This window comes from Podarcis bocagei (genome assembly GCF_964188305.1).
Source record: "Podarcis bocagei genome assembly, chromosome: 10".
Taxonomy (NCBI): domain Eukaryota; kingdom Metazoa; phylum Chordata; class Lepidosauria; order Squamata; family Lacertidae; genus Podarcis; species Podarcis bocagei.
The window spans coordinates 18,740,258-18,754,410 of NC_138135.1; the positions used below are offsets into that span (position 1 = coordinate 18,740,258).

At 43.7% G+C, this 14,153-nt stretch overlaps 1 protein-coding gene across 1 annotated transcript in view; it reads left to right on the top strand.

Moving 5' to 3' along the window:
- EPS8 (EGFR pathway substrate 8, signaling adaptor) overlaps positions 1-14,153 on the top strand; it is a 143,456-nt gene that overhangs the window by 71,973 nt on the left and 57,330 nt on the right. The window contains exons 2-3 of the mRNA XM_081212198.1: positions 2,338-2,416; positions 9,033-9,106. Of these exons, the coding sequence (XP_081068324.1) occupies positions 2,355-2,416; positions 9,033-9,106 (136 nt within the window). The 5' untranslated portion in view covers positions 2,338-2,354. The remainder of the gene's footprint in view (positions 1-2,337; positions 2,417-9,032; positions 9,107-14,153) is intronic.

Sequence of the window (14,153 nt, forward strand, 5' to 3'; positions counted from 1 at the left end):
GATGGGCCCAGCAAGTTAGAGAGACAAAAGGCCTATGAGGAAGGTGCTAATTTTAAGTGCCCAGCAAGGAATACTTTAAACTGCAATATGTCAACTAGTCATGGAAATGTTATTATAGCCTGAATGGCAAAAAAAATCATGCCACTTTCCCAAAACATATGCTTTATAAATAAGGTGTTTGTGTGTGGGCAGGTACAGGACTCCTGCTCCACGACACTTGACTGAGGTTTGGCCACAGTTGCTTCTGGCTTTCCGAAGAGATTTGGCTGTGAATTTTGTGTGATTTCCCAGCACCCCTTGAAAAACCTGGGGAGAGCCTGAAACTCTTGCACTTGAATACCTATACAAAAAGTGGCAAATCTTGTTTGTACTCAGGAACAATGCATTAGAGTTGCAGAACTAGGAGGGGACCCAAATGAACATCCCCTGCAATGCTGGAGTAGATTACTGTAAATGGATCTGCCTCGAAAATGCAGAAAAGCACCACGCTGAGTAAACAAGGTCCTGGAAAATCCAATGTATAGTGATTTATGGAGAACGTAACAGTATTTTGACAGTGGGCTTCATTTTAATGCAGTGTCCATAAACTAGGGTCAAGGGCAGTGTCTGTTAAACTTCAGCAAGTGCAAAGCTTTCCTTTGCCTGGTACCAGCAGCTGCAGTGTTTACATTCTAGTGCAGATATGGAGAAATGGTATCATAAGAAGTACCAACAGTGGAGGAATGGCAGATGAAGATGATGGACTTTTGGGAGCTAGCCGACCTGACCGGAAGAGTCCACGACCAGAAGGAGGAGGAGTACCAGGAGGAATGGATGAAATTTAAAGACTATTTAGCTAAATATGATAACTTAAATAGAAACACTTGCAAGTACCAGATTGGCTTAGGATTTAAATATGTGAAGTTATAGAATAATATATCTAAAGTTAAAATGAAAAGAAAGAAAAATGTTAATTGATTAAGTAAATTTTATGAGAAATTAGTTTTGGAAAACTGTTACAATGATATACATAGAAACTCAGCCAGGGGGATTCGAGGAAGTCACCTAACAATGTTAACAAATAGTTAGGATTTTTGTTTGTTTGTTTTTCATGTTTGTTATAAATTTGGAAAATCAATAAAAAAAATTGGGGGGAAAAAGATATGGAGAAATGGTGATCCAGAACTTCAGCCCCCAACAGCTCTAGCTAGCATGGCCAATGGTCACTTGGGATGGGAGTTGTAGTCTAAGAGCCTCTGGAAGGCTACAGGTTCCCCATAATCTGATCTGGTTGGTATAAGGCAGCTTCTTACGCTTCACTTGCCCTGGGAGAATGGAAGAAACTGCTTGAAGATTTCCAGTGCTTCAAGCCAAAGGGATGCCAGAGATATATGACTTTGCAGAGGCTTGCAAGGAGGAGTGCTGATGGTCTGGTCCTTGAGGGATGTGCTGTTTGCTTTGGGGAGCTGATGTTGTTTTAAATTCCTGTATGGTCTGCATGCTTGCCTGCTCCCACAAGCTGGATTGGTATGTTTGTAAAACTGATAAGAGCGAAAAGTTCCATAAGACTTTGGTGTGCTCTCCTCACAAGGAAATGGATTCTGCGGCAGTTGCCTCTGGAACTTCCTGGGCAAGTGCACAATTCTTAGTGCACAGATCGTTTTCTTTCAAACCAAAGATCTACTCAGATGATACTGATTGATAACCTTGTGCAGGACTTTTTGAGGTTGTTGTTGCTAGATAATGAAGATGTTTGTAACAATAGCATTCTTTGTTTTTAGAGGTTTGTGATGTAAAGGTAACAGTCGTCTTCCACTGTCTTAACTAGGGATGGAGAAGAAATTTGATTCTAAAGGGAACTAAGCTAGTTTATACTTTCTGAAGCAAAACATAAATCAAAACATTGCTGCCCTTTGAACTTTGCGCTCCTCCCAAATTTGTGACACAGTTTTCCAACCAAATGTGCATATGTTTCAGAGGGGGTTGTGTGTGTCTGTATACATACATGTGTGTGTGTGTGTGTGTGTGTGAAAATAATTTGCCAAATGCATTATATTAAGGAAAATTGATTCTGTACATTACTCAAAACTACATACTGAACTGCATGTATTTGAAGAAATTCACTCTAAAAGCTGACAAATCTTCATGAATATTTTGGTATTTTTAAAAATCTCTTTGCTGCAGAAATATGGAGAATTTAATTTAAGACTGAGAAAATAAAAAAAACTTTGAGAACCAAAATGGACAGATTTCATCCATTGCTAGTCATCACTGGTATATTCTGCAGTCTTTCTTTAATGTTTGTTAATATTATTGTACTGGTTGCCCTAATGACTTTTTCCTCTCCTGTTTCCACAGAGGGAGTGTTGATCAGAATGAATGGCCATATTTCAAACACCCACCCAAGTGCATATGGAAGTTACTCTTCTCAAGTAAAGTAAGTATTATCCCACCAACATGACCTCTCCCTGCCACCCAAGTTCATTGAAAATAAAGTAAAAGGAAGAAGAAGCCCTAAGGTCTCCTCTGAGACTTAACATTTCATTTTCAGCCTGGAAGCTATTGTCATTTCAGACATAAGATCAATTTCATATGAGCTTGGATATAATAAGGGTACCAGCCTGCAGAGGCATGAATACCCTTTTCACATCAGACCTCAATAATGTGAATCTCAGTAAGTGTTTTTGTTGCTTCTTGTGTATCCCAGACTTAGATGCAACGAAAGCTCTAGGGTCCTTGCCGTGCTAGAAACTCAGATATGCAAACTAGGGGCTGAATGGCTTCTTAATCCAGGGTTACAGTAGCCCAAACAAAATGCCTCGTTGCCATTTTGGGGCCAGACAGCTCAAAACTTGAATTTTTCAATATGAGTTTTTGGTTCCTGAAATTCATTCTGATCGCGCAGCTGAAATATAACGTATAGAATTATCTAGGATGTGTTGCTGGTGTGTGAAAACAGTCAAGATCCAGGGATCCCCAGGCATCCACCTCCAGATCATGGTGGCATCAGGCACCATCCTTGCACCCGGGCATCTTCACTTGGTCACAAGTGGCCGATAGCCAGGTCCAAATTGTGCCTGGTGCCTAGAGAATTTTGAACGCTGGGTCCTTGTACAATTGTTCCTAGGTGAAGCTCGTAGAGAACTGTACCTATCCCAGTCATAAGAACATAAAAGAGCCTGCTGGACAGGCCAATGGCTGATCTAATCCAGTATCCAATTCTCACAGTGGTCACTCAGATGCTTGTAGGAAATCCTCAAGCAGGGCCTTAGCACAACAACACTCTCCCCGGCTGCAGTTTCCAGTATCTGGTGGTCAGAAGCATCGTCGCCTCCATCTAAGGAGGCAGAACCCAGTTGTCATATAGTTAGTAGCCACCAATAGCCTACCCTTCCACAAATTTGTCTAATCCTCTTTGAAAGCCATCCAAGTTGGTAGCCATTGCTGCCTCTTATGGGAGTGAGTTCCATTGTCTAATTGTGCAGCGTGTAAAGAAGTACTTTCTTTTTTCTATCCTAAATCTTCCAGCATGCAGCTTCATTGGATGCCCTCAAGTTCTAGTGTTGGGGGGAGAAAGGGGGGGAAAGCTCTCCATGCTGTGTGTAATCTTATAAGCTTCTGTCATGCCATATCCATGCCTTGTGCATTTACAGTCAACAAACTGCACCCATCGCCCAGCTCCGCCAAGGTTAATTTGTTGATATGTGTGTCAACATTTTGGCTGCAGACTTCAATGTTGATGGTAAATAGAACCATAGCAGTCAGCTTCAATTGTCTCTGAAGCCGTCGCTTGAATTCCTTCTGGGATCCCAATAAGTCTTTGGTCGTGCTCCAAGACCTCTGTGGGTGAACTCAATTTTCCTGGGATTTTTTAATTTTATTTTCCTGATAGCTCATTGCTTTGTCTTGGAAGCTGTTCCCGAAGTTATCCCAAGATTTCAGAGAGATTTGAACCTGTCAGGACCTGGAGGTCCAGTGGCATCCTCAAGAATCACCTCTCAGTCTTTAGGATCCAGTCTTTTGACTTGAGAGGATCGGGGTTGCTTCTCCTACTTCACAGATGTCCTGTTGTGAAGAGTCTTTGTGGAAAGGCAGTTAAAGACTCTGAGAGGGCAAAGACTGGTGGTTAGGATAGCTGTTGAAGAGGGGAGTCGATAACAGGGGACATTATAGATCAAGGATGAGGAATCTTTGGTGGCTGGGGAAACCCAGCCAGATGGGCGGGGTATAAATTATTGAGACATCACCTTGCCAACAAAGGTCCGTATAGTTCAAGCTATGGTTTTCCCAGTAGTGATGTATGGAAGTGAGAGCTGGACCATAAAGAAGGCTGATCGCCGAAGAATTGATGCTTTTGAATTCTGGTGCTGGAGGAGACTCGTGAGAGTCCCATGGACTGCAAGAAGATCAAACCTCTCCATTCTGAAGGAAATCAGCCCTGAGTGCTCACTGGAAGGACAGATCGTGAAGCTGAGGCTCCAATACTTTGGCCACCTCATGAGAAGAGAAGACTCCCTGGAAAAGACCCTGATGTTGGGAAAGATGGAGGGCACAAGGAGAAGGAGACGACAGAGGATGAGATGGTTGTACAGTGTTCTCGAAGCTACCAGCATGAGTTTGACCAAACTGCGGGAGACAGTGGAAGACAGGAGTGCCTGGCGTGCGCTGGTCCTTGGGGTCACAAAGAGTCGGACACGACTAAACGACTAAACAACAACATTATTATTAGTAATCTTTTGGATGTTGTTGGACTCCCATCAGCCCCCAATGGTCAGAGGTGCTGGGAGTTGTAGTCCAGTGAAATCCGTAGGGCCACAGCCGCCCCACCCTAGTTATAGATAGAGCCAATATTTTGACTCTACAGAAGCTCTATGCACTCATTATTTGGAGATATAGGAAGCTGCTTAGTTCATATAGCTCAGTTGTCATGGACTGACTGGACACAGAGGAATGGTGGGAGGTATCAGCTGGGGAACCCTCAAGGAACAAAGGATCAGAGCCCAGGAATTGGTGGTGGAACAATGATGAATGGACAGAGGGAGAAGAGGGAGAAGCCTGGGAGGAGAAGTCCAGAAGCAGAAGCTGAAACGGGGGAGGATGGAGTCCAAGAAGTAGAGATGAGTCAGGCTGGTGAAGAAGCTCAGGTGTCTCTCTCTCCTGCTGTGACCAGCTCCCCTCCCCATCTCCAGAACCAGAAGAGGTATGAAGAGGGAGGAACAAAGTCAGGCAGGGCGCCCGAGTCTCAGATTGCTTGGGAAGGACCAGGCGAGGAGGAGATTTAGGCAGTTGTGAGAAGGTTGTGAGGACCTTCAGCCTCCATGGGGCAAGGCCTACTGAGAAGAGCTTCAATGCTCATCAGGCCTGGTACTCCTGTGCAGACTTTGTTTCTTCTAATAGTTAGCTTCACGTGTGATTTGTTGCTGACCCCGCTTCTGACAGCGGTATTGTCCACACTGACCGATAGTGGCTCACCAGGGTTTTAGATCTGGAGTATTCCCAGTCCTACATGGAGCTGATGGGGACTGAACCTGGGATTTTCCATATCCAGTGCATGCATTCTGCTACCATCAAGCCGCTGAGTTGGTCAGGACTAGCATAAATAGTAGGATCCTGGGCATCTACCATCACTTCATCATCAGGAGAGTGGTACGGGCTGGTCTTCAGTTTCTCTGCCTTCAGCCCTAACCTTCTACCTCTGTGTTGTAGCAACTGGTCTCTGAGTTAGACAACACACCCTCCAGGCCCAGGCTGAGGTATGGCTGCTTTCATCCCCACCCTTACTTTAATGAAGGTCGCTCTTCAGACTTCTAAACTTAACTGATCTCTATTAGGGCCAGAAAACAAATTTCCCTTTGGAAACAGCTGTCCTATTGGTTTATGTACAACTGAATGGGTAGCAGCTGATAGTGCTATATGCTGTTGATTGCCAGGGGCAACCTTTCTACCCTTGGAAAGCTACTAATGGGATTTCCTCCCTCATCTAGAAGGAGATTCGGTGATTTGTGGTAATCTAAATAGATTTATAAATAGATCAGATGTTGTTTGCTCAAGCCAAAGCCATGCATAATTTATGTCTGTGGTTTTTTTATAGAAAAAGCAAGGGGTGAAAGTTGTCTCTTAAAAGACTCCGCAGTCTTTGGTTGCAATTCTGGTTTTGAGCTGCGATGTGTGTCTGTTTGTGTGCATGCTCTAGCAAAGACCCCTGACCATTAGGTCCAATTGTGACCGACTCTGGGGTTGCGGCGCTCATCTCGCATTATTGGCCAAGTGAGCCGGCGTACAGCTTCCATGTCATGTGGCCAGCATGATTAAGCCGCTTCTGGCGAAACCAGAGCAGCACATGGAAACGCCGTTTACCTTCCCACCAGAGCAGTACCTATTTATCTACTTGCACTTTGACGTGCTTTTGAACTGCTAGGTTGGCAGGAGCAGGGACCGAGCAACGGGAGCTCACCCCGCCGCGGGGATTCGAATTGCCAACCTTCTGATTGGCAAGTCCTAGGCTCTGTGGTTTAACCCAGAGCGCCACCCACGTCCCTCTAGCAAAGTTATGCGCATGCAAATATATATTCGCACATACTGTATTCTTCATGCACGCACACACATTGTAACGAGCATTAGCAGTAAACAATAAAGTTTGATTCACACACAAGCTGTGCTCTCAAAATATGCACACACAAATAGTCACACAAATACAAGGGGAGAGCCTTAGATAGTCCAGTCATAAGGCAAACTTGCAAGCTGCTTACAAGCACGTTTATTCCAATAAATGATGCTTGGCCTTGGCTGGAATAAGTAACATCAGAACTATTTATAAATGTATTTAGCTGACTGCAAACCATAGGCTTTACTAAATTGGGATCACGGGTTGGAAATCCCACGAGAAGCTTTCCAAATCTGGGAGCATGCTGCTGGAAATTGACAGTGTAAATAACTTTGAGTTTCCCGAAATCCATAGTACCATGCAAAACATTCTGTAGCCTCCGTATGTGCGCTTGTTTGCTTGCTTTCAGATATTGATATGTTAGACCCAATACACAGGCACCCTGTGTCAAAGGTGACATTGTGAATTCCTGCTTCTACATGTAAACCAAAAACTAAGGAGTGGCATGACTTTCCTTCCACGTGTCCTAAGGGGGCTTGAGTTTCTCAAATAGCAGCTGGTCTCCCCCCTACATTATATTGCAAATCGATTTTGGAACACAGGGGACTGTCAAAAGCAGTCTGTGGCACGCTTTGCCTGACCATTCAAAGGAGAAGATTTACAAATTCCAATAGGCAAACATAAGTCCTTGGACGTGCTTTTGAGATCCTGGTCATCTCCAGACACCCTTGTCACTTCTCAGTTAGTAGCCAAGATTAAATTCTTCTCTTCACCCCCACTCATCCCGCTCCTAGTAGTTCTTGCTCACCTTTATAACCATTTTGAAGATGGGGAAATCCTTTGCAGGCACTGTACAGGTACTGTAATTCTGCAGTACAGTGGTACCTCGGGTTAAGAACTTAATTTGTTCTGGAGGTCCGTTCTTAACCTGAAACTGTTCTTAACCTGAGGTACCACTTTAGCTAATGGGGCCTCCTGCTGCCGCCGCTGTGCAATTTCTGTTCTCATCCTGAAGCAAAGTTCTTAACCTGAGATACTATTTCTGGGTTAGCGGAGTCTGTAACCTGAAGCGTCTGTAACCCGAGGTACCACTGTAGAGCCAGTGTGATGCAGTAGCTGCCAGCCAGGATGGCTGTGGTCTCCCTTGTTCGGGGGGAGGCAGGATACCTCTGAATACCAGTGGCTGGGAATTGAAGGTGGAGAGAGTGCTGATGCTCATGTCCTGCTTTCAGGCTCCCAATAATACCTGATTAGTCACTGTGAGAACAGGATGCTGGAATAGTTAAGCTGTTGACCTGGTCTAGCAGGGCTCTTCTTATGATTGCTGGGCAATGACCAGGACCACATCTCCACTCAGCCATGGTCTAGTCAACCTTGGGCTAGTCACTGTCAGCATAAAAATAATAATTATTGTTGTTATTATTATTAATACCCCGCCCATCTGGTTGGGTTGCCCCAGCCACTCTGGGCAGCTTCCAACATACATAAAAATAATAATAAAACATCAAACACGAATAGTAAGAATCAGATCCTGTATAAAAAGTCACAATAACTTGTAACCTACCTCACAGGGTTGTTGTGAGGATAAGGGGGTTGCAAAGTTGAGCTCCCTCAAGCAAAGCAGTGGCAAAACAGGTGATTGTGAAGAGAACGTTTTGTATGAGACATTTCTGTTATCTGTGACCAGCAAAATGATACCAGTGTGCTTATTATAACAGGTGTGCATTTATTTCATTGATTTCCTCCCTGCACAAGGACACCCCACCATGCTGGCTTTCAAAATAGAATCACTTGATGCAACCACTTCAGCTGAAACACACCCAAATGCACACTGGCATATATGAAATAACATGTAATCACCACATGGGCTTTTTAAATCCTCCTTTTGTTGTTGTTTAATGGGGTTACTGAATCTTTGGAATTTCTGGATGGCATTATCTTGCTTGTTGTTGTTTTGAAGTTTTTTTTTGTAAATTTTATTGGTTGTTTTGTATTTTATACATTTATTGATGAACCATTCATTGATTTTGAACAAAGGACGGTATCTAAATAAAAACAATGGATGAAAGAATATGGATACAGAGAGCGGGGGATTTGAATGGATGACAGGGAGGCTGTAGGTGTTATAAATATAGCTCCACATAAAATAATTGCTTTGCATAACTTATTTTTCTTTAGCTAGCCACTTGGGGAATAGAGAAAGCAGAGCTGTGTGGGGCAATAAATCTCCACCTCTTAGAAATCTATTTTCTGAAGTGTCAGTAGGCATCCTGCTTTCCTTTCAATCACTTCTGCAGTCAATATGGCCTTGAAATATGGAAGCCAGGAGTTTCCAAGTTCCTGCGATCAGTGCAAACATTATCTCTGTATTCATATTAGCTTTATAATGTATGTCAGCTGGCCTTTTGCCAAAGGAAACCACACACAAACAATGCACCTTCTCTTACAGTGGATATGGATCACCAACATTTTCTCAGAGCGAGAGGGACCAGGCGTCGAAGACGAGTGCGAAAGCTTTGTACGGTAAGGCTCATTGGCTTTGTGTATGTGATAAGGCCACCATTATGAATTCCTTATTAAGCTTGGTGGAAGGCGTCTATAGCAGAGAATATTTAAAGCCCCTCTCCTTTGCTTGGTAGGCAATCTGTGCTGTTATCTGCCGATCTGCTTCGAAAGTGGAAATACTAGCGTCATCCTGGGGGTGAAGCCTGTGATGGAGACTCCAGAGGGCTTAGGAGTTATCCAGACTTTTGCTTCAGCCGTAGAATGAATTGGGGCAGTTCTGGTTTCACTGTAGTCTTTTGCTCTGTGCCTTCATGTTCATCTGGAGCTCGGAAATGCTGAAACACATTAGGAGATCAAGGGATGCCCTGTGCCCAGGAGTCTTCAGAAATCCAGATTTTGGGAAACCTTGGTTCTCGAACAGCTCCATTTTCAAACTCTTTCGGCTCCCGAATGCCGAAAACCCGGAAGTAACTGCTCTGGTTTTCGAACAATTTTCAGAAGCCGAATGTGCTATGTGGCTTCCGTTTTGAGTTTCCCTATTGTTCTGAGGCTTCTGCTTTCAGTTTTCAGTTGTTGAACGTTTTGGAAGTCAAATGGGCTTCTGGATGGATTGCATTCGACAACCGAGGTTTGACTGTATCACCAGCTAAACAACATGATATACCAGTACAGCCTCAATACAATTGAGCAGTTAACTTCCGGTTTTCGGCGTTCGGGAGCCGAAACATTAGAAAAGAGAGCCGTTTGAGGTTTGACTGTATTTCACAATGTCTGAAGTAAGGATGGAGCTATGTAGAGGCGCTAGAACTTGCCGATCAGAAGGTTGGCGGTTCGAATCCCTGTGATGGAGTGAGCTCCCGTTGCTTGGTCCCTGCTCCTGCCAACCTAGCAGTTCGAAAGCACGTCAAAGTGCAAGGAGATAAATAGGTACCACTCTGGCAGGAAGGTAAACGGCCTTTCCGTGTGCTGCTCTGGTTCACCAGAAGTGGCTTAGTCATGCTGGCCACATGACCTGGAAGCTGTATGCCGGCTCCCTCGGCCAATAAAGCGAGATGAGCGCCGCAACCCCAGAGTCTGCCACGACTGGGCCTAATGGTCAGGGGTCCCTTTACCTTTATCTGTGTAGAGGCATTGGCTGGCTTCACTATTTTCCCCACACGGTGATTTTTGCATAGCATGGGCGCGCACACATCATGATTCGCGATATAGTGCCAGGTCAAAAAATGATGAAACTGGTATCGCGATATGGACTTCAAGCCAGTTTTGGACGATGTATCGCCCAGCCCTAATGTGAGAGAGTGTGCATACGAGCTTCTGGTCACACCCAGACATTTGTGCTATCTGATCCCTGTCCTGACTGGGTTCCATTTTCATGGAAGTCCATTCATGCACATGTGTCGACTTTCTTAAGGCATGGATCCATGGGCAGGGCCATTGCAGTGCATGATACAGAGGCAGCTGCATAACCACTCTCCCATCTGTAGCTTCTGTGCACAGGGAAGGAGCGAGAAGGGTTTGTAATGTGTGTTTGTGTGTATGTCTCCCGCCTGAGAAGCTGCCAATTTTCTCTCTTAACAGTTGGTTCTCCGGGGAACTGATTAACAGCACCAGCATATTCGGAAAGCGGTGTTTTTAAAATGAAAAGATGTGCTGCTATGCGCATTTGAGAACTGAGTATAAGGCTATACAGTGGAAGTAGACACCTGATTAAATTCTGCTTGGGTCTTAATGCAGGCAATCTTCTAATTTAACAGACTTCTTTTTTCAAAAATAAAAACCTTGTGCAGCCTATTTGATTATGTTTAAAATGTATATCCCACTTTATCTAGAGCTCAAGAAGGCTTATAACGACAAAAACATACGAAATCCAAAACATAAATTAAACCTAATTTGAACAGAAATCTCAGAAATTTAAATGAGAATGTAATAAAAAATGAAAATGTCAGAGAAGCATTTGTGACTCGAAGGCATCCTGAAATTATTTTAACCAGGTGCCTGAAACTCAGCAGTGACAGATCCTAGTCCTAGTCTAGTGGGGAGGAGTTCCACAGATTTCAGCCCATGACACTGAAAGCATAACCTCTGGTCTGTGGGGGACCACTAATAATGCTCCCCTGGGTGTTGCTGTTGTTAATTAAATTTGTATCCTGCCCTTCATCTGAAGATCCCAGAGTGATGCAATACACCACAGAAAAATACACAATGATCACCGGGAGCGATCTCAGTGATTGACCTTGGATATGCCATCTCTCCCGGGCCTAAGTCATTCGAAGCTGGCCCTGGTACATAAGTCACGTGGGGGAGAATAATGTTTTGGATTGCTCATGGAAACAAAGGGACATACACTTTGGCAAGAGGAAGGCCAGAAAATAATAAATTGAAAGCAAAAACAATGTGAGGATCACATTGCTAGAAGCACAAGACCAACAGCAGAGAGGCAGTTGGATTCTTGGGTGGCGAGGGAATCAAATGTGTGCCAAAGGGGGAAAAGGAGATTGTGGAGAAGGTGGATCGGTTCTCCGCTTCTGTCTTCCTTGTGGAAGGGCAGATCTTGGTACCTGGGAGCTGAGGCAAATAGCTGTGATCTCTTATGAAGTTCTAGGCCATATTAAAGAAGATTAAAAAAAAAAACCCACTTTAGGGAGGGGTAGGAGAAAAATTGGAAGTGGAAACCCCCCATATAACTGAATGTGGACCGAGCATGCTCAGTGGCCACAGAATGCTGACACTGGGGGGTGGGGGTGGGGAGACAGAGGAGCGAATGGAATGTCTGAAATCTGCAACACTGCAACATTTTGTTGCAGTCCCCACCAGATGCATTTTGTTTCTAAATGAAAACCGCATTGAAGATCCTCTGGGATAGAAATAAAGTTAAATAATGTGCACAGGTTCATTTCTGTGCAGTGTGTGAACTGATCCTTTAAAAAAATCTCCTGTGTGTGTGTATTTATTTCTGCCAGGTGGCATTTTTCTTCTCCTCGCCACCTCCCTTTAGCGCTGGGAGGCATCCCATTTTTTACTGAAATCCCATCAGTGAGCACTATTGCCCTGTCACCTTCCTGAATGGAAATCATTAATCGGTGTTGGATTGATCTAGATTTTACTACTTTTTTTAAAATCCCCATATTTTGTCAGGGGCAGATGGATTTTATTTCTTCAGATCCTCGTCCAAGCAGAAAACCAAGAAAGGTAGCGAATGATAAAAGAGTTGGCTTGCTGTGTGTGTGTTCACGCATGTTTTTAAAAAAATGAAGTTTTTTTTCCTCAAAAGAAATGCTGCAAAAGCAAAAAAAGATATTGTCAACATTTTGAAACGATCAAAGGATTCTTGCAGCGGTTCTTTGGAATAATGAACTCATTAGCATTGGAGCAGATGATTGGGAATTTCTGTAGTGTGCTTTTGAGCCTGTTCCTCAGTGTTTTCCCCCCTTTGTGACTTGCATGATGTGTTGGCATTTTACTGTCTCTCCCCCCCCTTTCATTCCATACTAATACCTTCCTTAGTCAAATTATTTATATGAAGAAGAAGAAGAAGAGTTTGGATTTGATATCCCGCCTTTCACTCCCTTTAAGGAGTCTCAAAGTGGCTAACATTCTCCTTTCTCTTCCTCCCCCACAACAAACACTCTGTGAGGTGAGTGGGGCTGAGAGACTTCAAAGAAGTGTGACTGGTCCAAGGTCACCCAGCAGCTGCATGTGGAGGAGCGGAGACGCGAACCCGGTTCCCCAGATTACGAGACTACCGCTCTTAACCACTACACCACACTTGGCTCTCTTTTTCTCTCCATGCTCCCCATTGGCTCAACCTGTAAAAATGATGGTTGTGTTCACAGAATCACAGAACTGGAGAGGTGGAAGGGAACCCAAGGAACATCTAGTCCAACCCTCTGCAATGCAGGAAGCACAGCTAAAGAATCCCTGACAGATGGCCATCGAACCCCTGTTTAATAACTTCTAATGACAGAGAATCCAACACCATCCATTCCGCAGTTGAATAGTTCTTACCATCACAAAGTTGTTCCTAACGTTTAGTTGGGGTCTCCCTTATTTTCTTTTTTTAAAATATATTTTTATTAAAGATTTCTTAGTTCCACTGGTTCAGCTCCAACCCTCTGAGGGGCAGAATTATCCTCCATCTCTTCTGCTCCTCTAGTCTCTGCAATAGGGGTTAGTTTGTGTTTTAATGAGAAACCACCTAATTTACGCTTCTCGAACCAATATGCGAACCGAAACGCAGCTATCCTTTGAAGGGTGCTCTTCTTCTCCAAACACATTGTATTAGAGGAAAATGTGTGTGTGTGTATTGTGTATGCTAGTGACAAATGACACTGCAACACATGAGATTTGAAAGTCATCCCCACAGTCTAAAAGAAAGGGAAAAATTAGCTCCACCCACTAAAATGGTTGTTTTCCAATTCTGGAATGGAAGGCAAATGCAATGATGGTTTGCCAGTTCTGATATCGTGGCAAATTATGTTCACCACTTGGCAAGAAATGGAGAAGGCACAGGTATGTGTGGAGAAGAATTGGTAATTGGCAAGAGTGAAGGAGGTTGTGTTAGCAGGTGTGGGCTGAGTGTGTGTGGAATTTGTGTGGGAATTGAGTGTGTGGAAGTGTGTTGAGTGAGTGGGGTGGATTTTCTGGTTTTTGATATTTCATCTGTTTTCTTCTGTGTTATGTTGCAATCTTTTACAATGAAAAGTGGTACATTGATACATTAGACATTATAACGCTTTTTTAATTAGAAAAATGAACTCTGTTGTGCATAATGATGCCATCTCATCCAAAATTAATAACTGGCATCCATGTAACCATTCCTTAAACACATTCCTCTCTCTCTGTTCATTTAATCTGATCAATATTGCCTAAATCAGAGTTGTTTTTATGTAATGAGCGTTCACAGACCTCCGTGCTGTGTGATCTGGAAAATTGTTTGGACTGAAACCACGTCTATTGACCAGTTTCTTAAAAAAATATGAGCAGAGAGTCCCAGAAGTGTCACATAGTTGTTCCACTCTTGGGGTTTGCAGTGAATTCTGACTTCTACTCACTTTCCTATATTGAA